Below are 15,053 nucleotides of genomic sequence, written 5' to 3'. Positions count from 1 at the left end.
GATGTCTGATGGACAGCCACAGCATATGTGCATTCTCGCATTAGCTTTGAGCCTGAGAATTTTAGAGGTCTGACTTATCTTTCTCAGTGTAACATACTCTGACATTTATCATCATCCTTAGAAAAGAGCTTGAAGAGAATGTTAAAATCTTGAGAAACGAGTCTGACCACCTGGGTTCAAATACTGGCACTGTTACTTACTAGCTGTGACAGTGGAATAAGTCTGCAAACTTCAATTCCCTCATCTGTAAAATGAGGAAATGATGGCAGCAGAGTCACTGGATTGTAACAGGTATGGCATGAGCCACAAAGCCAGACTGAGTTTCAATCCCAGCTCTGCCTCCTCCTAGCTGGGCAACTTCTGTCAAGTTGCTTAACCTCTCTGTGTCATGGTTTACCTTCAAAATGGCAGTGATAATTCAAATACAAAATTCAATAACATTGCTATAAAAATTAAAACAGTAATGTATATAAAACATCAAACACTAGCATAGTGCTCCAAGAGTCTTACTGTTATAATAACGCACATAAAAGTTCTTAGAAAGTAAAACCTAGTGCGGCACCTGTGGCTCAGTGAGTAGGGGCTGGCCCCATATACCGAGGGTGGTGGGTGGCGGGTTCGAACCTGGCCCGGCCAAACTACAACAAAAAAAGTAGTCAGGCATTGTGATGGGCACTTATAGCCCCAGCTACTCAGGAGGCTGAGGCAAGAGAATCACCTAAGACCAGGAGTTGGAGGTTGCTGTGAGCTGGGATGCCACAGCACTCTGCCGAGGGCGATAAAGTGAGACTCAGTCTCTAAAAAAAAGAAAAGAAAAAGAGAGAGAGAGAAACTTCCTTTCTCTCCTAAAAAAAAAAAAAAAAAAAGAAAGTAAAACTTAAATAAATATTTGAGCAAGACTGATGCTGCCTGAAAGGGCACAATATAAGGGAGAAAAGGGAACTGGGGACAGAAGGAAAATTATGTCAATTTAGGAAGAAAAATGGCCAGGGGCATGGGTGCTGTGATACTTTCAGAAGTTGTTGAATTTCGTGAGAGTCTGAGCTGGTCCCTTGTCAGTCCCTCTTAGAGACTGTCATCTCTATTTTGTGATCTGTTGTTTCTTCCCTATTCTTCACTCATGGATGTTTGCACTGTGAACCACACACACACGCATTCATGGTTTCTAACTCCTGACTCCCATGGTTCCTGTTATAATGTTGGCACAATTTAGGCCTTAAAAAAGAGAATCTGGCTCTGAACTTCTCCTGTCTTACTTTCACCAGCTCAAGGCAGGTTTCTAATCTGACTATAGGTCAATCCAAGTCCCTCATTCCCACATTCACTAGGGAAAGAAATGCTACCCGGAGAGGCCAAGGAAAGTCTGAACAGTCAGGTCTTGCTGGATTTAGAGCATATGCTATTTGTTCAATCACATTTCCACATGATTAGGAATGAAGCCATCATAAAATCCCCCAAAGGACAGGGTTTTGAGAGCTCCTGAACAGCAGAAGAGATGGAGGGTCCTTGAGGGCGGGGCATTGGGGGATGACTGGAGATCTGTGCCCATTCCCCGTCCCTCACCCTGTAACCTTTGCAATATCCTTTATAATGAACTGGAAAATGTGTTTCCTTGAGCTCTGGGAGTAAGTTAAACCCAAAGTGGGGATTATGGGAACCCCAGTTTGAATCTGGTAGGTCCGAGCCCTCATCCTGTATGTCTGAACTATCTCCAGGTAGAGGGTGTTGGAACTGAATTGGGGGATACCCAGTTGGTGTCCACTGTAGAACAGATTGTTGGCCTGCTGGTGGGGAAAACCCGCCACATATTTGGAGTCACAGAAGTTTGTGTTGATCACTGTTGTGTTGGTGTGAGAGGAAGACATGGTTTGAGAATTTTTTTCCAGTCAGCATGGACTTCTCTGCATCTACTATACTATACACCTTCCATCTTCTCTCCTTCCCTCCTTTCTTCCTGCTTTCCACCCTTCCTTTTTTTTTTTTTTTCTTTTTGCAGTTTTTGGCTGGGGCTGGGTTTGAACCCACCACCTCCCATATATGGGGCCAGCGCCCTACCCCTTTGAGCCACAGGTGCCACCCCCTTCCTTTTATTTTTTGTAATAGCTTTGTTGAGATATAACTCACATATCATAAATTCCACCCATTTAAAGTGTACAATCCAACTCATTTTAGTATATTCACTGCTGTGCATCCATGATTGCAACGAATTTTAGAACATTTTCACTGTCCCCCAAGGAAATCCTATGCCAGTTAGCAGTTATTGATGGTTTCTTTCCTGGGCTAACTTGGCCGAACCATAGGGTCCCCAGATAATTGGCTTAACAAATGGGTGTGTCTGTGAGGGCATTTCTTGAAGAAATTAATATTTAAATTGGTAGACTTTTGAGCTGGGACATCACTTCTTTCTTTCTTTCTTTCTTTCTTTCTTTTTTTTTTTTTTGGAGGCAGAGCCTCAAGCTGTCACCCTTGGGTAGAGTGCTGTGGCATCACAGCTCACAGCAACCTCCAACTCCTGGGCTCAAACAATTCTCCTGCCTCCACCTCCCAAGTACCTTCCTGCAGGATTACAGGTGCCTGCCACAACGCCTGGCTATTTTTTGGTTGCAGCCATCATTGTTGTTTGGTGGGCCTGGGCTGGATTCGAACCTGCCAGCTCAGTTGTACGTGGCTGGCGCCTTAGCCGCTTAAGCCACAGGCGCTGAGCCACATTTTTTTTCTTGAGAGACAGAGGACAGAGAAAGAGAGGAATTCATTTATACACAATGGGATGTGTGTGTGTGTGTGTGTGTGTGTGTGTATTCTCCAATTATGGAGAATGACAGCTCAGAAGTAGTCAGGCAGAAAAAGTTCCCTCTCCCTCAGCTTTTCTTGTTCTGTTTTGGCCTTCAACTGATTGGGTGAGGCAAACTCACATTTTGCTTTACTATACTGATTCAAATGTTAATCTCATCTAAAAACACAGCTGCAGACACACCTGGGAATAATGTTTAGCCAAATTTTTGGGCATCCTGCAGGATGAAGCTGGGGGGGAGGGTTGGGGGGGGAAAACTCTGGGTACTCCATAGCTCCGTCAAGTTGACACATACAATTAGAATCACAAGTCTGCCCTGTGTCAACTTGGTACCCACATAAATCTCCTTAAACCATACTTAATCTCCAAGTAGACACAGTAACAGGTCATAATTCTGCCTCACCTGATCAACTATCTGCATATAGCTAACAGCACACAATCCCTTCCCTTGAGAGAATAAATGAGATAAAGTCATTTAACAAGATTTAATCCTCTTGGGTAAACTTAATTTCTATGATGTAAAGTTAATCATACTTAAATATTATAAGTTGATACGTCTTATGTGGCATAATAAAGAAAAGAGAGATCAATGTAACCTGGCTTATTGTACCCTCAATGAATCCTCAACAATAAAAAAAAAAAAAAGAAAAGAGAGACATAAGAAAACAAAGATATTTGCTATATATTATGCACAAAATATATGCTAGTTGTGGCAGCTTATGACTACAATCCCAGCACTTTGGGAGGCCAATATGGGAGAATCACTTGAACCTGGGAGGTTGACACTAGCCTTGGCAGCATAGTAAGACCCTGTCTCTACAAAAAAAAAAAAAAAAGTCATTATGCATATAGTCCCAGCCACTCAGGAGGCTGAGAGGGGAGGATCACCTGAGTGAAGGGGTTCCCAGCTGCAGTGAACAATGAATTGCATCACTGCACTCTAGCCTCCATAATAGAGCAAGACTCTGTCTCTAAAAATAAGTGAATGGATGAATGAATGAGTAATGAGTTCAGCCTAATATAACTTGATGTTCCTTCCACCATTATCTCACACCCTTAATTATCCATTCCCACAACTGTTTCTTAGATTTCTTTCTGTATAAATTAGAAAACTCAAGTAGGTCTTTTGGAGTGTAGCATACCTCATGGGCCCCACTTTGTACCTCACCTTTAGGGACCTGCTGGGACTTGAATCTATTTAAAGGCCTAGAAGCAGTGTGTGTGTGTGTGTGTGTGTGTGTGAGAGAGATCTCAGGGATTGGGGGTGGGGGGTGAGTCCCCAGGAGAACCAGCACTGTCTTGCACAGAAACTGCATGTTAGAGAGGCCACGACAGTTTCTCAGGTGAGGAAGGGTTTATCCCTTCATGTGGGGCTGGAAAGTCCTCTTCCACTGGCAAAGACAACTCATCAGAATTTAGGGGCTCAATGTCCCTCAGCTTTCCCATGGTCTTCCCATACCCCAGTTCCAACTTATAGGATCCCCTTCCTTTCCAATCAGTAGACACTCAGTGAAGCTGGAGTTCAGCCAGTCACATGATGAGGTTCTGGGTTTGATTTTCAGCAGTCCCAACTCTGTGGCTGTTAAAGAGAGGGTTTTCTTCAGGATACATATACAAGACTTCAGGTCACTTGTGTAGCACTTGAGCTGGGAATTAAGTTCCCCAAACCCATGTTTTTATTCCCTCATTTTGTCCAATGACATTAGGGGCTACCAGCTAATCTCATTGTTTTCATTAGTTTGTCTAAAAGATTCAAAAGTATCACATATGTAGTCTACTCAGATCTTTGCCTCTTATCATTGGGTAACTAGGAGCACTGTGTTGTGATAGTTTGCATATCTCTATTGACAGATCATGCAATGTCAGTGGTCTCTTAACTACTGGAAATAGAGTCTTAGCATCTTTAAATCTAATGAGAGTCAGGTGCAAGGTGGCTTATACTGTGATTCTAGCACTCTAGAAGGCTGATGCAGGAGTATCACTTGAGGCCAGGAGTTCGAGACCAGCCTGAACAAGAGCAAGATCTTGTCTCTATAAAAACTAGGAAAAAATTTTTTAAAAATCTTATTAGTTCAGAGAGCCAATTTCAGAAGCTCCAAAACCAACTCAGAAATCTCATCTTTAAAAATTTGTTCCTCTTGAATCTTGGTATCAAATCTGTAATTGTCAAGATTCTCTTAAGAAACAGAATCAGGATTGAATGGCAGGTCTATTTTTAGATCTCTAAGTGTTCTCCATATATCTTTCCAAAAGGAATGTATTAATTTGCAATCCCACCAGCAGTGCAAAAGTGTTCCCTTTTCTCCACATCCATGCCAACATCTCTGGTCTTGGGATTTTGTGGTATAGGCTAGGGAGAGGTAGGTGGAGGGAGGGGGATTAATGGGATTACACCTGCGGTGCATCTTACAAGGGTATACGTGAATCTTAGTAAATGTGGAATGTAAAGGTCTTAGCAAAATAACTAAGAAAATGCCAGGAAGGCTATTTTAACTACTGCGATGAAAATGTGTCAAACGGTCTATGAACCAAGTGTATGGTGCCCCATGATCATACTAATGTACACAGCTATGATTTAATAAAAAATAAATAAATAAATAAAATAAAATAAAATTTCACCTTAAATACCTTAAAAAAAAAAGAAACAGAATCAGGAGGATGGAGAGGTTTATTATAAAATTAGCTCATATGATTATGGAGGATGAAACATTCCAAGATCTATGGTTGGTAAGCAGGAGACCTGAGACAGCCATGTATTATAGTTTCAGTTCAAAGAAATGGACAGGACGAGCCGGTATTTCACTTGCACAGACCACTCACTCTGGGGGAAACCAGGTGCTATTTTGTGGGAATGCTCCAGCAGTTTTGTGCATCCACATGGTAAGGGAGAGAGGCCTTGGTCAGCAATCAGCGAGGGACTGAGGCCTGCCAACAATCACATGGGAGAGCTTGCAGCAGATCCACCAGCCCCAGTTGAGCCTTCAGCTGACTACAGCCTTCTGTTTAGCATGTAAAGAGAGGTAAAGTGATGTGCCTGGGAATAGGCACCTGTCCCTTAGGCTGCATGTTTAACAGTCATGCAGTTCTGTCTCACCACCAATAGAGGTTTCTGCAAAGTGTGTGGGAGATCAGATGAAAGAGTCACTGGGCCTGCTGGTTATAGGTTGGTTGCCTGGGAGGGTATTACTATTATTTTTTTTGAGACAGGGTCTTGCTCTGTCACTAAAGTACCATGGCATCACATCATAGCTCACAGCAACCTCAAACTCTGGGCTTAAGTGATCCTCTTGCCTCAGCCTCCCGAGTAGCTGGGACTACAGGTGCCTACCACAACACCCGGCTATATTTTAGACAGGTTTCGCTCTCGCTCAGTCTGGTCTCAAACTGCTGAGCTCAGGCAATCCTCCTGCCTCGGCCTCCAAGAGTGCTGGGATTACAGGTGTGAGCCACCATGCCCTACCAGTGTACTGTTTTTGAATTAGGCTCCAGACTAGAGACTGCAATTCCCTAACCACTGACCACTGACTTCTGACTCCTGTTCTGTGTCAGCCTTCTATAGGCCCCAGGGCTGCTTCTCCTCTCCTGTCATGAGAAGTCCTAGAGTACATTGGCACAATCACCAGTCCTCTGAGGGCCTGTGGGACTGTCACATGCTCTGTAGGTGTGTAAATGCACTCACTCCATGGCCTGCATAGGGCTGACAGAGGGGAGGGGTCAGAGTTTAGAGATGTGGAGAGAAGAGGCTGGCATACCTCACAGGGCCAACATGATGTGGGAAGCTGTCTGGGACGTGTGTGCTCAGCAGGTGGGGGTGGTTCTGGAAGGCAGCTGTCTGGATCGATAACATTGAGGAACTTGGAGGAGGCAGAGCTGGAAACTGCCAAGAGTGACTCAGCCCTGCTTCTGGTATGAGAAAACTAAATTTACTAAAAATAAAACTACACTTAGAATTGGATGAATCTTGTGGACCAGGGAAAGAGAGGTGATGGCATGGGTTTCTTGTGGTTTTAACAGTGAGAGTAAGTGAGAGATTGATTTGAGAGGAAGGAGAGAGGAGGGAAAAGGTAAACAGATGAATAAACAACGAAAAAAAGAGAATGAGGGAAATTTGGAGATACAAGAATATCTGAGACGTCAGAGCTCTGTGAACACTGGTGAGGTTTATTGGAGTGTGTGTGTGCACGTGTGTGTGTGTGTGTGTGTGTGTGTGTGTGTGAGAGAGAGAGAGAGAGAGAGAGAGACCCAGAGATGTCAGGACAGAACTGGAATCTCAGGCAGGTTTTGGGTTGTGAGATTCAAGCCAGGCAGGATGAGAACAATTTTGAGCAGTGTGGACTTTTGGAGAGGATTAAGCTAAAAAACCCATACTAAGTGCCAGGCATGGTGGCTCATGCCTGTAATCCCCACACTTTGGGAGGCTGAGGCAGGAGGATCACTTAAGCACAGGAGTTTGAGACCAGCCTGGGTAACACAGTGAGACCCTGTCTCCACAAAAAATTAACAAGTTAGCTGGTGGCAGGTCCCTAGTCCCAGCTACTTGGGAGGCTGACACAGGAGGGTTGCAGTGAGCTTGATTGTACCACTGTACTCCAGTCTGGGTGACAGAGCGAGACCCTATCTCAAGAAAAAAAACAAATAAACAAAAAACGCCACACAAGAAGAGACAAATTCATGAATGTTAAAAAATTCACAAAATATCACATGAAAGATAGCTAAAAAAGATAGTTCATTACTAGTATATTCCATTTATAAGAGCAAGAAAAAGAATAAAATACTTATCATCAACTTTTTTGTTTATGAATTGGAAAAATTAATACTGCTAAAATGTCCATACTACTCACCACCCTGAAGAAATAATTTAATTTTAATTTTAATTTTATTTTTGAGGCAGAGTCTCACTGTGTCACCCTTAGTACAGTGTTATGGCATCACAGCTCACAACAACCTCAAAATCTTGGGCTAAGTAATTCTCTTGCCTCAGCCTCCTAAATAGCTGGGACTACAGGTGCCCACCACAACACCTAGCGATTTTTTTTTTTTTTTTGTAATTGTCATTGTTGTTTGGCAGGCCTAGGCTGGGTTTGAATCCGCCAGCTCTGGTGTATGTGGCTGGCCCCTAGCCACTGAGGTACAGGCTGCAGGAGCAGCATTCAAGTGTGCACCCACTGAATGCCAAAGAAGGTTTCGTCAGAATTTTGGGAGGGCAGCAGTGGCAAAGTGAGATTGGTGCAGAGGATGTCCCCTTGGGCCAGAGGAACCAGGCGCTGGGAGGTCACGGTACAACCCTGGTGGAAGCTGAGGCGTAGTAGGCTGATGGTGTGGGTGGTGGGGGCACAGATGCCCACAATCAAGGAGGCCCTGCGGGGTGTGGTGGTTCGCCTGGAAGAGCAGTTGGCCAGTGTCACCTGGATGTGCAGCCTGTAGATGCCATCACGATGGATACGCAGCTGTCCATTGTCCAGTTCTAGTCCATGCAAGAAGGAGCGGCCAAGTTCTGGACCCGCTTGCCAGTGCAGCCTGGGGTCTTGCTGAGGTCCTGGGGGCAGAAGGGAGGGAAAGATGGAAATTTAGGGAAACTGAAAGATGGGGATCATAGAGACAATGGGGGTCTAGGGATAGAGGTTAGACAGGGATTGAGAGTTAGAAGTCTAAAGGGCCAGATGGGAGAGAGAAGTAAGAAGAGAGAGGAGGGGGGAGAGAGAGAGAGAGGAAGAAAGAAGAGAAGAGAAGAGAAGAGAAGAGGAGAACAGGAGATAGAAAGGCAGAGAGAGAGAGAGAGACAAGGGAGGGGGAAGAGGTAGAGAGAGGAGTGATAGTGATGGAGATAGAGATAGAAAGGGAGAGTGACCCAGCAGGAGAAAGAGAAAGAAAAGAAGGAGAGAAAAACAGATAAGGGGAGAGGGAGAGAGTGATATAGAGAAAGAGGAGAAAGACAGGGACAGATGCAGAGAGAGAGTGTGTGCGCTGAATTACTTTAATTTTGCCTTGCCTTGCACTCATACTCATGTAAGAAGTAATATTTAAAAAAAAAATTGCCTTCCCTGGCATCCAATTTGAATGTTTAGTTTTTCACACCAGAAGCAGGGCTGAGTCACCCGTGGCAGTTTCCAGCTCTGCCTCCTCCCAGTTCCTCAATGTTATTGATCCAAGATGCCTACCTTATATGACCACCCCGGTGACCACTTCCCTGTGGGACAGCCAGATAGAGTCTAGCTGACTCACTCTGATGACCCTACACTCTGCTCTGATTGTGTGGGTTTCTTTGCAGTGGCCACTCTTGGCTTCAGAGTGCCTCCAGCCTACTGCCACTAAATCTACCCATTATAATGCCCCATAGGAAACCTGCCTGGGGAAAATCCTGAACCCCTCACCTACTGGCTGCACACTTGTGTGTGTGTCCCAGCCCCCTCCCACTTTTCTCTCTGGGATCTGTAAGGAATAAACTGCTTGTTATTTCACATGTTGTTTTGTGCTGCCTCCTCTATGCCTCATCTGATCCACACCCCCAACCTAACTCTTCTCTCAGACTCTCCTAAAGGACCTTGGTAGGAATAAACTGAACACAGTCCAGACAAGAACCACAGGGGTGTTTGCCAGGATAAACAAATTTCTTATGACGGGGACACCTGGTCACAGGCTGGACACTTAGGAGTTAGGCCATTGGTCAAGGCAAAGAAATATCCCGTGAGAGGACACTGTGTATACGCATCTGTGGTTCCTCCTCTGGAGCACCATCAGGGCAGGGCTAGAATCAGAGGAAAAAATACTTTCTCTCAATGGGCTCTGAGAGGATCAGAAATCCTCAGAGAATAGAAGAGAGAAAAATGAAAGTCCCTTCCATTACAAAATGGAATGAACACCGCACCCAAACATCCGGAGTTTGATCTCTGCAGTTATGAGTTGTGAGGCCCAGAAGAGAAAGAGGGTTAGTCAGTCACAGAGGAGGAAAGGAAAGATCTTCCCATGGACAGCCAGAGGGTTTTCACCAATGTCACACTCTCAGGGTGCCCCCTCCCTTCCCCATGACTACAGTTTGAATAGCGACACCCACCCTGGCATACCTGGACAATCCCCCCCTGCTTGTTTGATTTCTCTTCAAAACACACTCTTTGCCTCTTTTACTTTACTTGGAATGTTAGGGTTGTTTCGGTTGTTTTTGATTATTCTGAAAGAAGGTGGGAAGGGGGCAAAGCAGTATGGGCCTGCCCCTTCTCTTTTTCACAGTTTCTTTTTTCTCTCTCTTTTGCAGGTTCTCTCTCTCTCCTTCCCACTCCCTTTCTCTGTTTCTCCCCCCTTCCTCCCTGGCTGTTTCCTCCTCTCTCTTGCTCCCCTCTTCTGTCCCTCCCCTTCTCTCGTTCTCCATCTCTCCCCTCTCCTTCTCCTCTTCCCCCTGTCTCTGTCACTCTTTCTTGGTTTTTCCCTGTCTCTGTCTCAGCCTGTCTGACCCCTCACCAGGCCCTGGCCTCCCACCGCCCCATAGACACCCTGCCCCTTGTTACCTGTGTAATTCAGCTGCAGCTCAGCTATGTCCCACTGGAAGAAAAGATCAGAAAATAGATCAAAGCCTTAAACACGGAGGTTTTGTATTTCCTAAATCAGGGCGATCTCTTTTTACTGTTCACCCTCCTACTCACCCCTCAGTCCCACTTCCTGGACTTGCAATTAAAAAAGAAAAGAAATGAAATAAAATGAAAAAGACTTCTTAAAGAGGAAGTAAGTTTGAACCAGCGGGGAGCGTGAAGACAAGACTTTCAAAAGGGCTTCCTGGCTTTCCTGGACATCACCACAGCGAGCTTGCCCTGGCGCCCGGCGCGCTGCGCGCTCCAGCCTGTGACAGCAAAGCCTCCCAGGGGCCTCCAAAGGACCCCACCCGGTTCCTGCCCAGGCGAGCGGCCGCTGCCCTGTCTCAGGAGGCCCCAGGAACCGCTCCCCTCTCAGCTTTGTGAAGCCCCCAGCCGCCTCTGACTCAGCCTGCCGGAAAACACCAGAGAGTAATTTTCCACGTCTATGTCGGATGCACCTTTCCCACCCCGGGATCCCCCTTTACGGCCGGCGGAGGCATGTTGGCCCCTGCCTTGCCTCCTTGCTGGTTACACGGGCTGGGGTACAGTGGGCGATCACAGCTCACTGCAACCTCTGACTCCTGGCAAGCGATCTTCCCATCTCTCAGCCTCCGGAGTATCTGGGACTACAGGTGTGTCACCACGCCCGGCTAATTAAAAAAGACTTTGTTTGTAGCGTCCGCTATGTTGCCCAGGCTGGACCGGTATTCCTGGCCGCAAGCGATCCTCCTCCCGCCTCGGCCTTCCAGAGCGCTGAGATTATGGGCGTGAGTCACCACGCCCGGTATTGGCTTTTTTGGGTTTGTTTTGGGGACCAGCCTGCGCTTTAGAGCCGCGCTCTCCGCCTCTGCCCGCGGCGAGGCCCCCCGGCTCCGGCAGCAGCAGGCAGGAGAGCGCTGCGCTCTGCCGCCTTTGCTTCTTGACTCACCCCAGGTGACCCGAGCTGCTGCTGCTGCGGGCACAGTGAGAGATTGCAGAGCAAGCAGTAGATCCCTATACCAAGACACAGCAGGAACAGAGCATTCAGGACGCACCGCCACGCCAGGCGGGGCACCTGGCAGCTAGAGCCGTCCTCCGCCATCGCTGCCGGCCGGCCCTGCATCAGCGAGAGTGAGGCCAAGAAGCCAGGAAGGAAACTCCAGCCCCCAGGCAGCATCTGCTTGCCTGAACTTGCCGGCACCTAACCGTTCTTCTGTGGGGATGTCCGGCGGGCGGGCGGGGAGGGACTTGAGCTGTTCTCCTAGGAGGGAAATCCCCCGCAGCCAGCGGCTGTCAGTCCCCGTCTCTCTCAGATGGGGAGAGGCAGTGGCGGTGTGCGCGCGCGTGTGTGCGTGTGTGTACATGTGTGAGCGCGCCCTGCGAGTTTGCCGGCCCTACCCTGCCCCTCAGGCAGGGGACATCCATTGGTCTTCCCACCCTCCAGCCCCGCCTTGTGCTGGTTCATTCATTCAACAAAACTTTACTGAGATTTTGGCTCAAGTGATCCTCATGCCTCAGCCTCCCAAGTAGCTGGGACTACAGGTGTGTGCACCACATAGGCTAATTTTCCTATTTGTTTTGTAGAGATGGGGTCTTGTTCTTGCTCAGGCTAGTCTCAGACTCCTGGCTTCTAGCAATCCTCTCACTTCAGCTCCCAGAGTGCTGGGATGACAGGGAGAGACACCATGTCCAGCTTACAGAGCGTCTATTAGGGATAGATAGTGGGCTGCTGGGTGTTAGGAACACAGCAAAAGCCAGGAATTGGGATCACTCCCCAAATATTCATGTGTTCCTCTCCGTTTTCCCAGTCTCCCTGGCAGTCAGGTGGGGACCAGGTGACTGCCCTGCCCAATGGCATGAAAGTGGAAGTGGTGGAGCATCTGTTGTGGCTGGCTCTTTAGAAACATTCCACGTAGCACATCAGTTTTCTCCTCCCCCCTTGGAGGCCTCCTGTTCTTTTTTTTTTTGAGACAGAGTCTCACTATGTCACCCTTGATAGATAGCCATGGTGTCATAGCTCACAGAAACCTCCAATTCCTCAGCTTAAGTGATTCTCTTGCCTCAGCCTCTCAAGTAGCTGGAACTATGGGCCACAATGCCGAGCTATTTTTTGTTGCTGTTGCCACTGCTGTTTTAGCTGGCCTGGGTGCTGGGTTTGAACCCACCACCCTTGGTATATGGGGCTGACGCCCTACCCACTGAGCCACAGGCGCTGCCTGGCCTCCTGTTCTTGATGGCTACAGTGGGTTGAACAGGGTCTTTCCCACACTGATATCCACATGGAACCTCAGAATGTGACTTCATTTGGAAATAGGCTCTTTGCACATGTAATTAGGTTAGATGAAGTCATGCTGGGTGAGGGTGGGCCCTACATCAGATGGGGTGAGGCTGAAAGCATATGTAGTGAGAATAGGATGGATTCATTCAGGCTAGGGCTAAGAGGACTCTGCTGGTCTGGTCAGTTTAGGCCCAACGTGACCTTCACCTCATCTCTCTTGCTGTTTTGCAAATTCAGCTTTAACCTTAAAGTGTATATCTTGAGTAGTTCAGGACAATTGATTTAGGAGAATCACTTTTTTTTTTTTTTTGAGACAGAGTCTTACCATGTCTGTAGAATGCTATGGTGTCACAGCTCACAGCAACCTCTGACTCTTGGGTTTAAGCAATTCTCTTGCCTCAGCCTCTCGAGCAGCTGGGACTACAGGTACCTGCCACAATGCCTGGCTATTTTTTGGTTGCAGTTGTAGTTGTTCTTTAGCAGGCCCGGCCGGACTGTAACCCATCAGCCTCGGTGTATGTGGCTGGTGCCCTACTCACTGAGCTACAGGCTCCGAGCATAGGAGAATAACTTTTTTTTTTTTTTAAAAACATTTGCACTATTTAATTAATTAATTTATTTTTTGCAGTTTTTTGGCCAGGGCCGGGTTTGAGCCACCTCTGGCATATGGGGCCGGCGCCCTACTCCTTGAGCCACAGGCGCTGCCTAGGAGAATAACTTTTTAACTGGAATGTTGTTTTGTGTCCTGGGTAATGCTAATTATTGTTTATTGTGGGTCGTGGGTCATGGGTTATGCCAATTATTGTTGTTTAAGATAAATATGATTTTTACTTTGAGCTTTTATGTATAAAACTGTGATTTTGGAAATGGAAGAACAGAACAGCCTTAGAGAGGCTACTCTCACTGTTCTCCAGAATCACTGGCCTTCTGACAAATTTTTGTGGACCTGTCCCCATCTCTGGATATTGGCTGACAGTGACAGGTGGCTGGACCATCTTCATCTAGTAACAAGGTTGGAGGTATAACAAGGAGGAAATGGATGCGAGGGAGATTTCAGAACTTGAGCTAATGGTACTTGCTGGTCTGGGGAGTGACAGGTGAAAGAAGGAAGTCACATAAGTCCAGAGTCCCTGAGGCCCAGGCAATCAACGTATGCTCCCTGGAATCCCCACAGATAAAGGAATTTCCTTTTTTTTTTTTCCGAAACAGAGCCTTAGTTAGTTACCTTGAGTAGAGTGAGTGCGGTGACATCATAGCTCACAGCAACCTCAAACTCCTGGGCTCAAGTGATCCTCTTGCCTCAGCCTCCCAAGTAGCTAGGACTACAGGTGCCCATTATAAAACCTGGCTGTGTTTTAGAGACAAGGTCTTGCTCTTGCTGAGGCTGCTTTTGACCTTGTGAGCTCAAGCAATGCACTCACCTCAGCCTCCTGGAGTGCTAGGATTACAGGCATGAGTCTCCATGCCCGGCCAATAAAGGAATTTCTTTCACTGAAGCCCCAGAATTCCGGGTCTGGGGAAATGAAGTGGGTCATGCTATTATTTCTATTGTCCTTAGAAGCAGGCTGAGAGATGGAGTCTGCCAGCTTCATACACCTGGCAAGGAGCTTGGGGAGGAGGTGCCTGGGTTTGAATGTGGACTTGTATCACACACAAGAACCTACACTTTCTCACCTGACTCATTTGGTGACTTGAGCATCTGATTGCTTGCACTGCAGTATTTGCGGTTCCGCTGAAGGTTGGGGGCATCTTTTTTGACGTTACAGGAGGGGGCCTTCCTCAACTGCAGACTCTACAGCTGAGGCTATGGGACAAGATGCTTACTGCCCTTGCCAACTAATTTCCTACCTCTCTCACTATTTCTCTTCCTCTAAATCAGTGGGTCAGGAGCTCTGTGCAGGGAAGAAAGGTAAGGGGTTGGGTCCAGGAGGCAATTGAGGGACAGGAAATAAGAGCACTTTCCCCTCTAAGGGAAGCCTCAAGCCCAGTAGGCTGATTTTTGGTAGCCTTCTTCGCCTCCCTTCTATGCACCAGGAGCTGAGGGCAGCTTGAAGGTGCCTACTCAGGCTTCCTCTTTGTATAACTTGGCTGCCTCTCCTCTTTATCTTTGCTGTGGCTGGCTACAAGTTGTGCAGGGCTGTGCCTTGCCAGAGACCTAAACAGAAAAGGGGCAAAGAGCCTTCATTTTACTGCTTCCCCTTACCTACACAGCATACCTCCTGTCTCTGGGATTTCAGATGGGAGACATCTTTGAAACCATCCTTAAATTACCAAAAGGGTGCTAGGCAAAAACCATTGCTTGCCCACTTCTCTATAACTGCCACACTGGGTTGCATAGCTGGTGGTCATGAAGATTCCTAGCTTTTGCATCTGTAGTGACAAATTGAAAGGGCACAGAAGTCAAAGTAAAAACTGTCCCCAGTAGCCAAGGATGGAACAATTT

At 47.0% G+C, this 15,053-nt stretch overlaps 1 protein-coding gene across 1 annotated transcript; it reads right to left on the bottom strand.

The window, feature by feature from the left end:
- Nucleotides 1–6,982: 6,982 nt before the first annotated feature.
- CD70 (CD70 molecule) lies at nucleotides 6,983–11,494 on the bottom strand. Its single transcript, XM_053584786.1, has 3 exons — nucleotides 11,282–11,494; nucleotides 10,291–10,324; nucleotides 6,983–8,327 (listed from the first exon to the last, which is right to left on the bottom strand). The coding sequence occupies exons 1-3, from the start codon at nucleotides 11,453–11,455 to the stop codon at nucleotides 7,942–7,944; spliced, it is 594 nt and encodes a 197-aa protein (XP_053440761.1). The 5' UTR covers nucleotides 11,456–11,494; the 3' UTR covers nucleotides 6,983–7,941.
- Nucleotides 11,495–15,053: the final 3,559 nt, after the last annotated feature.

The sequence above is a fragment of the Nycticebus coucang genome, chromosome 3 (genome assembly GCF_027406575.1).
Source record: "Nycticebus coucang isolate mNycCou1 chromosome 3, mNycCou1.pri, whole genome shotgun sequence".
Taxonomy (NCBI): domain Eukaryota; kingdom Metazoa; phylum Chordata; class Mammalia; order Primates; family Lorisidae; genus Nycticebus; species Nycticebus coucang.
The sequence above is the reverse complement of the archived record's forward strand: the minus strand, read 5'-3'. Positions and strand labels throughout refer to the sequence as shown.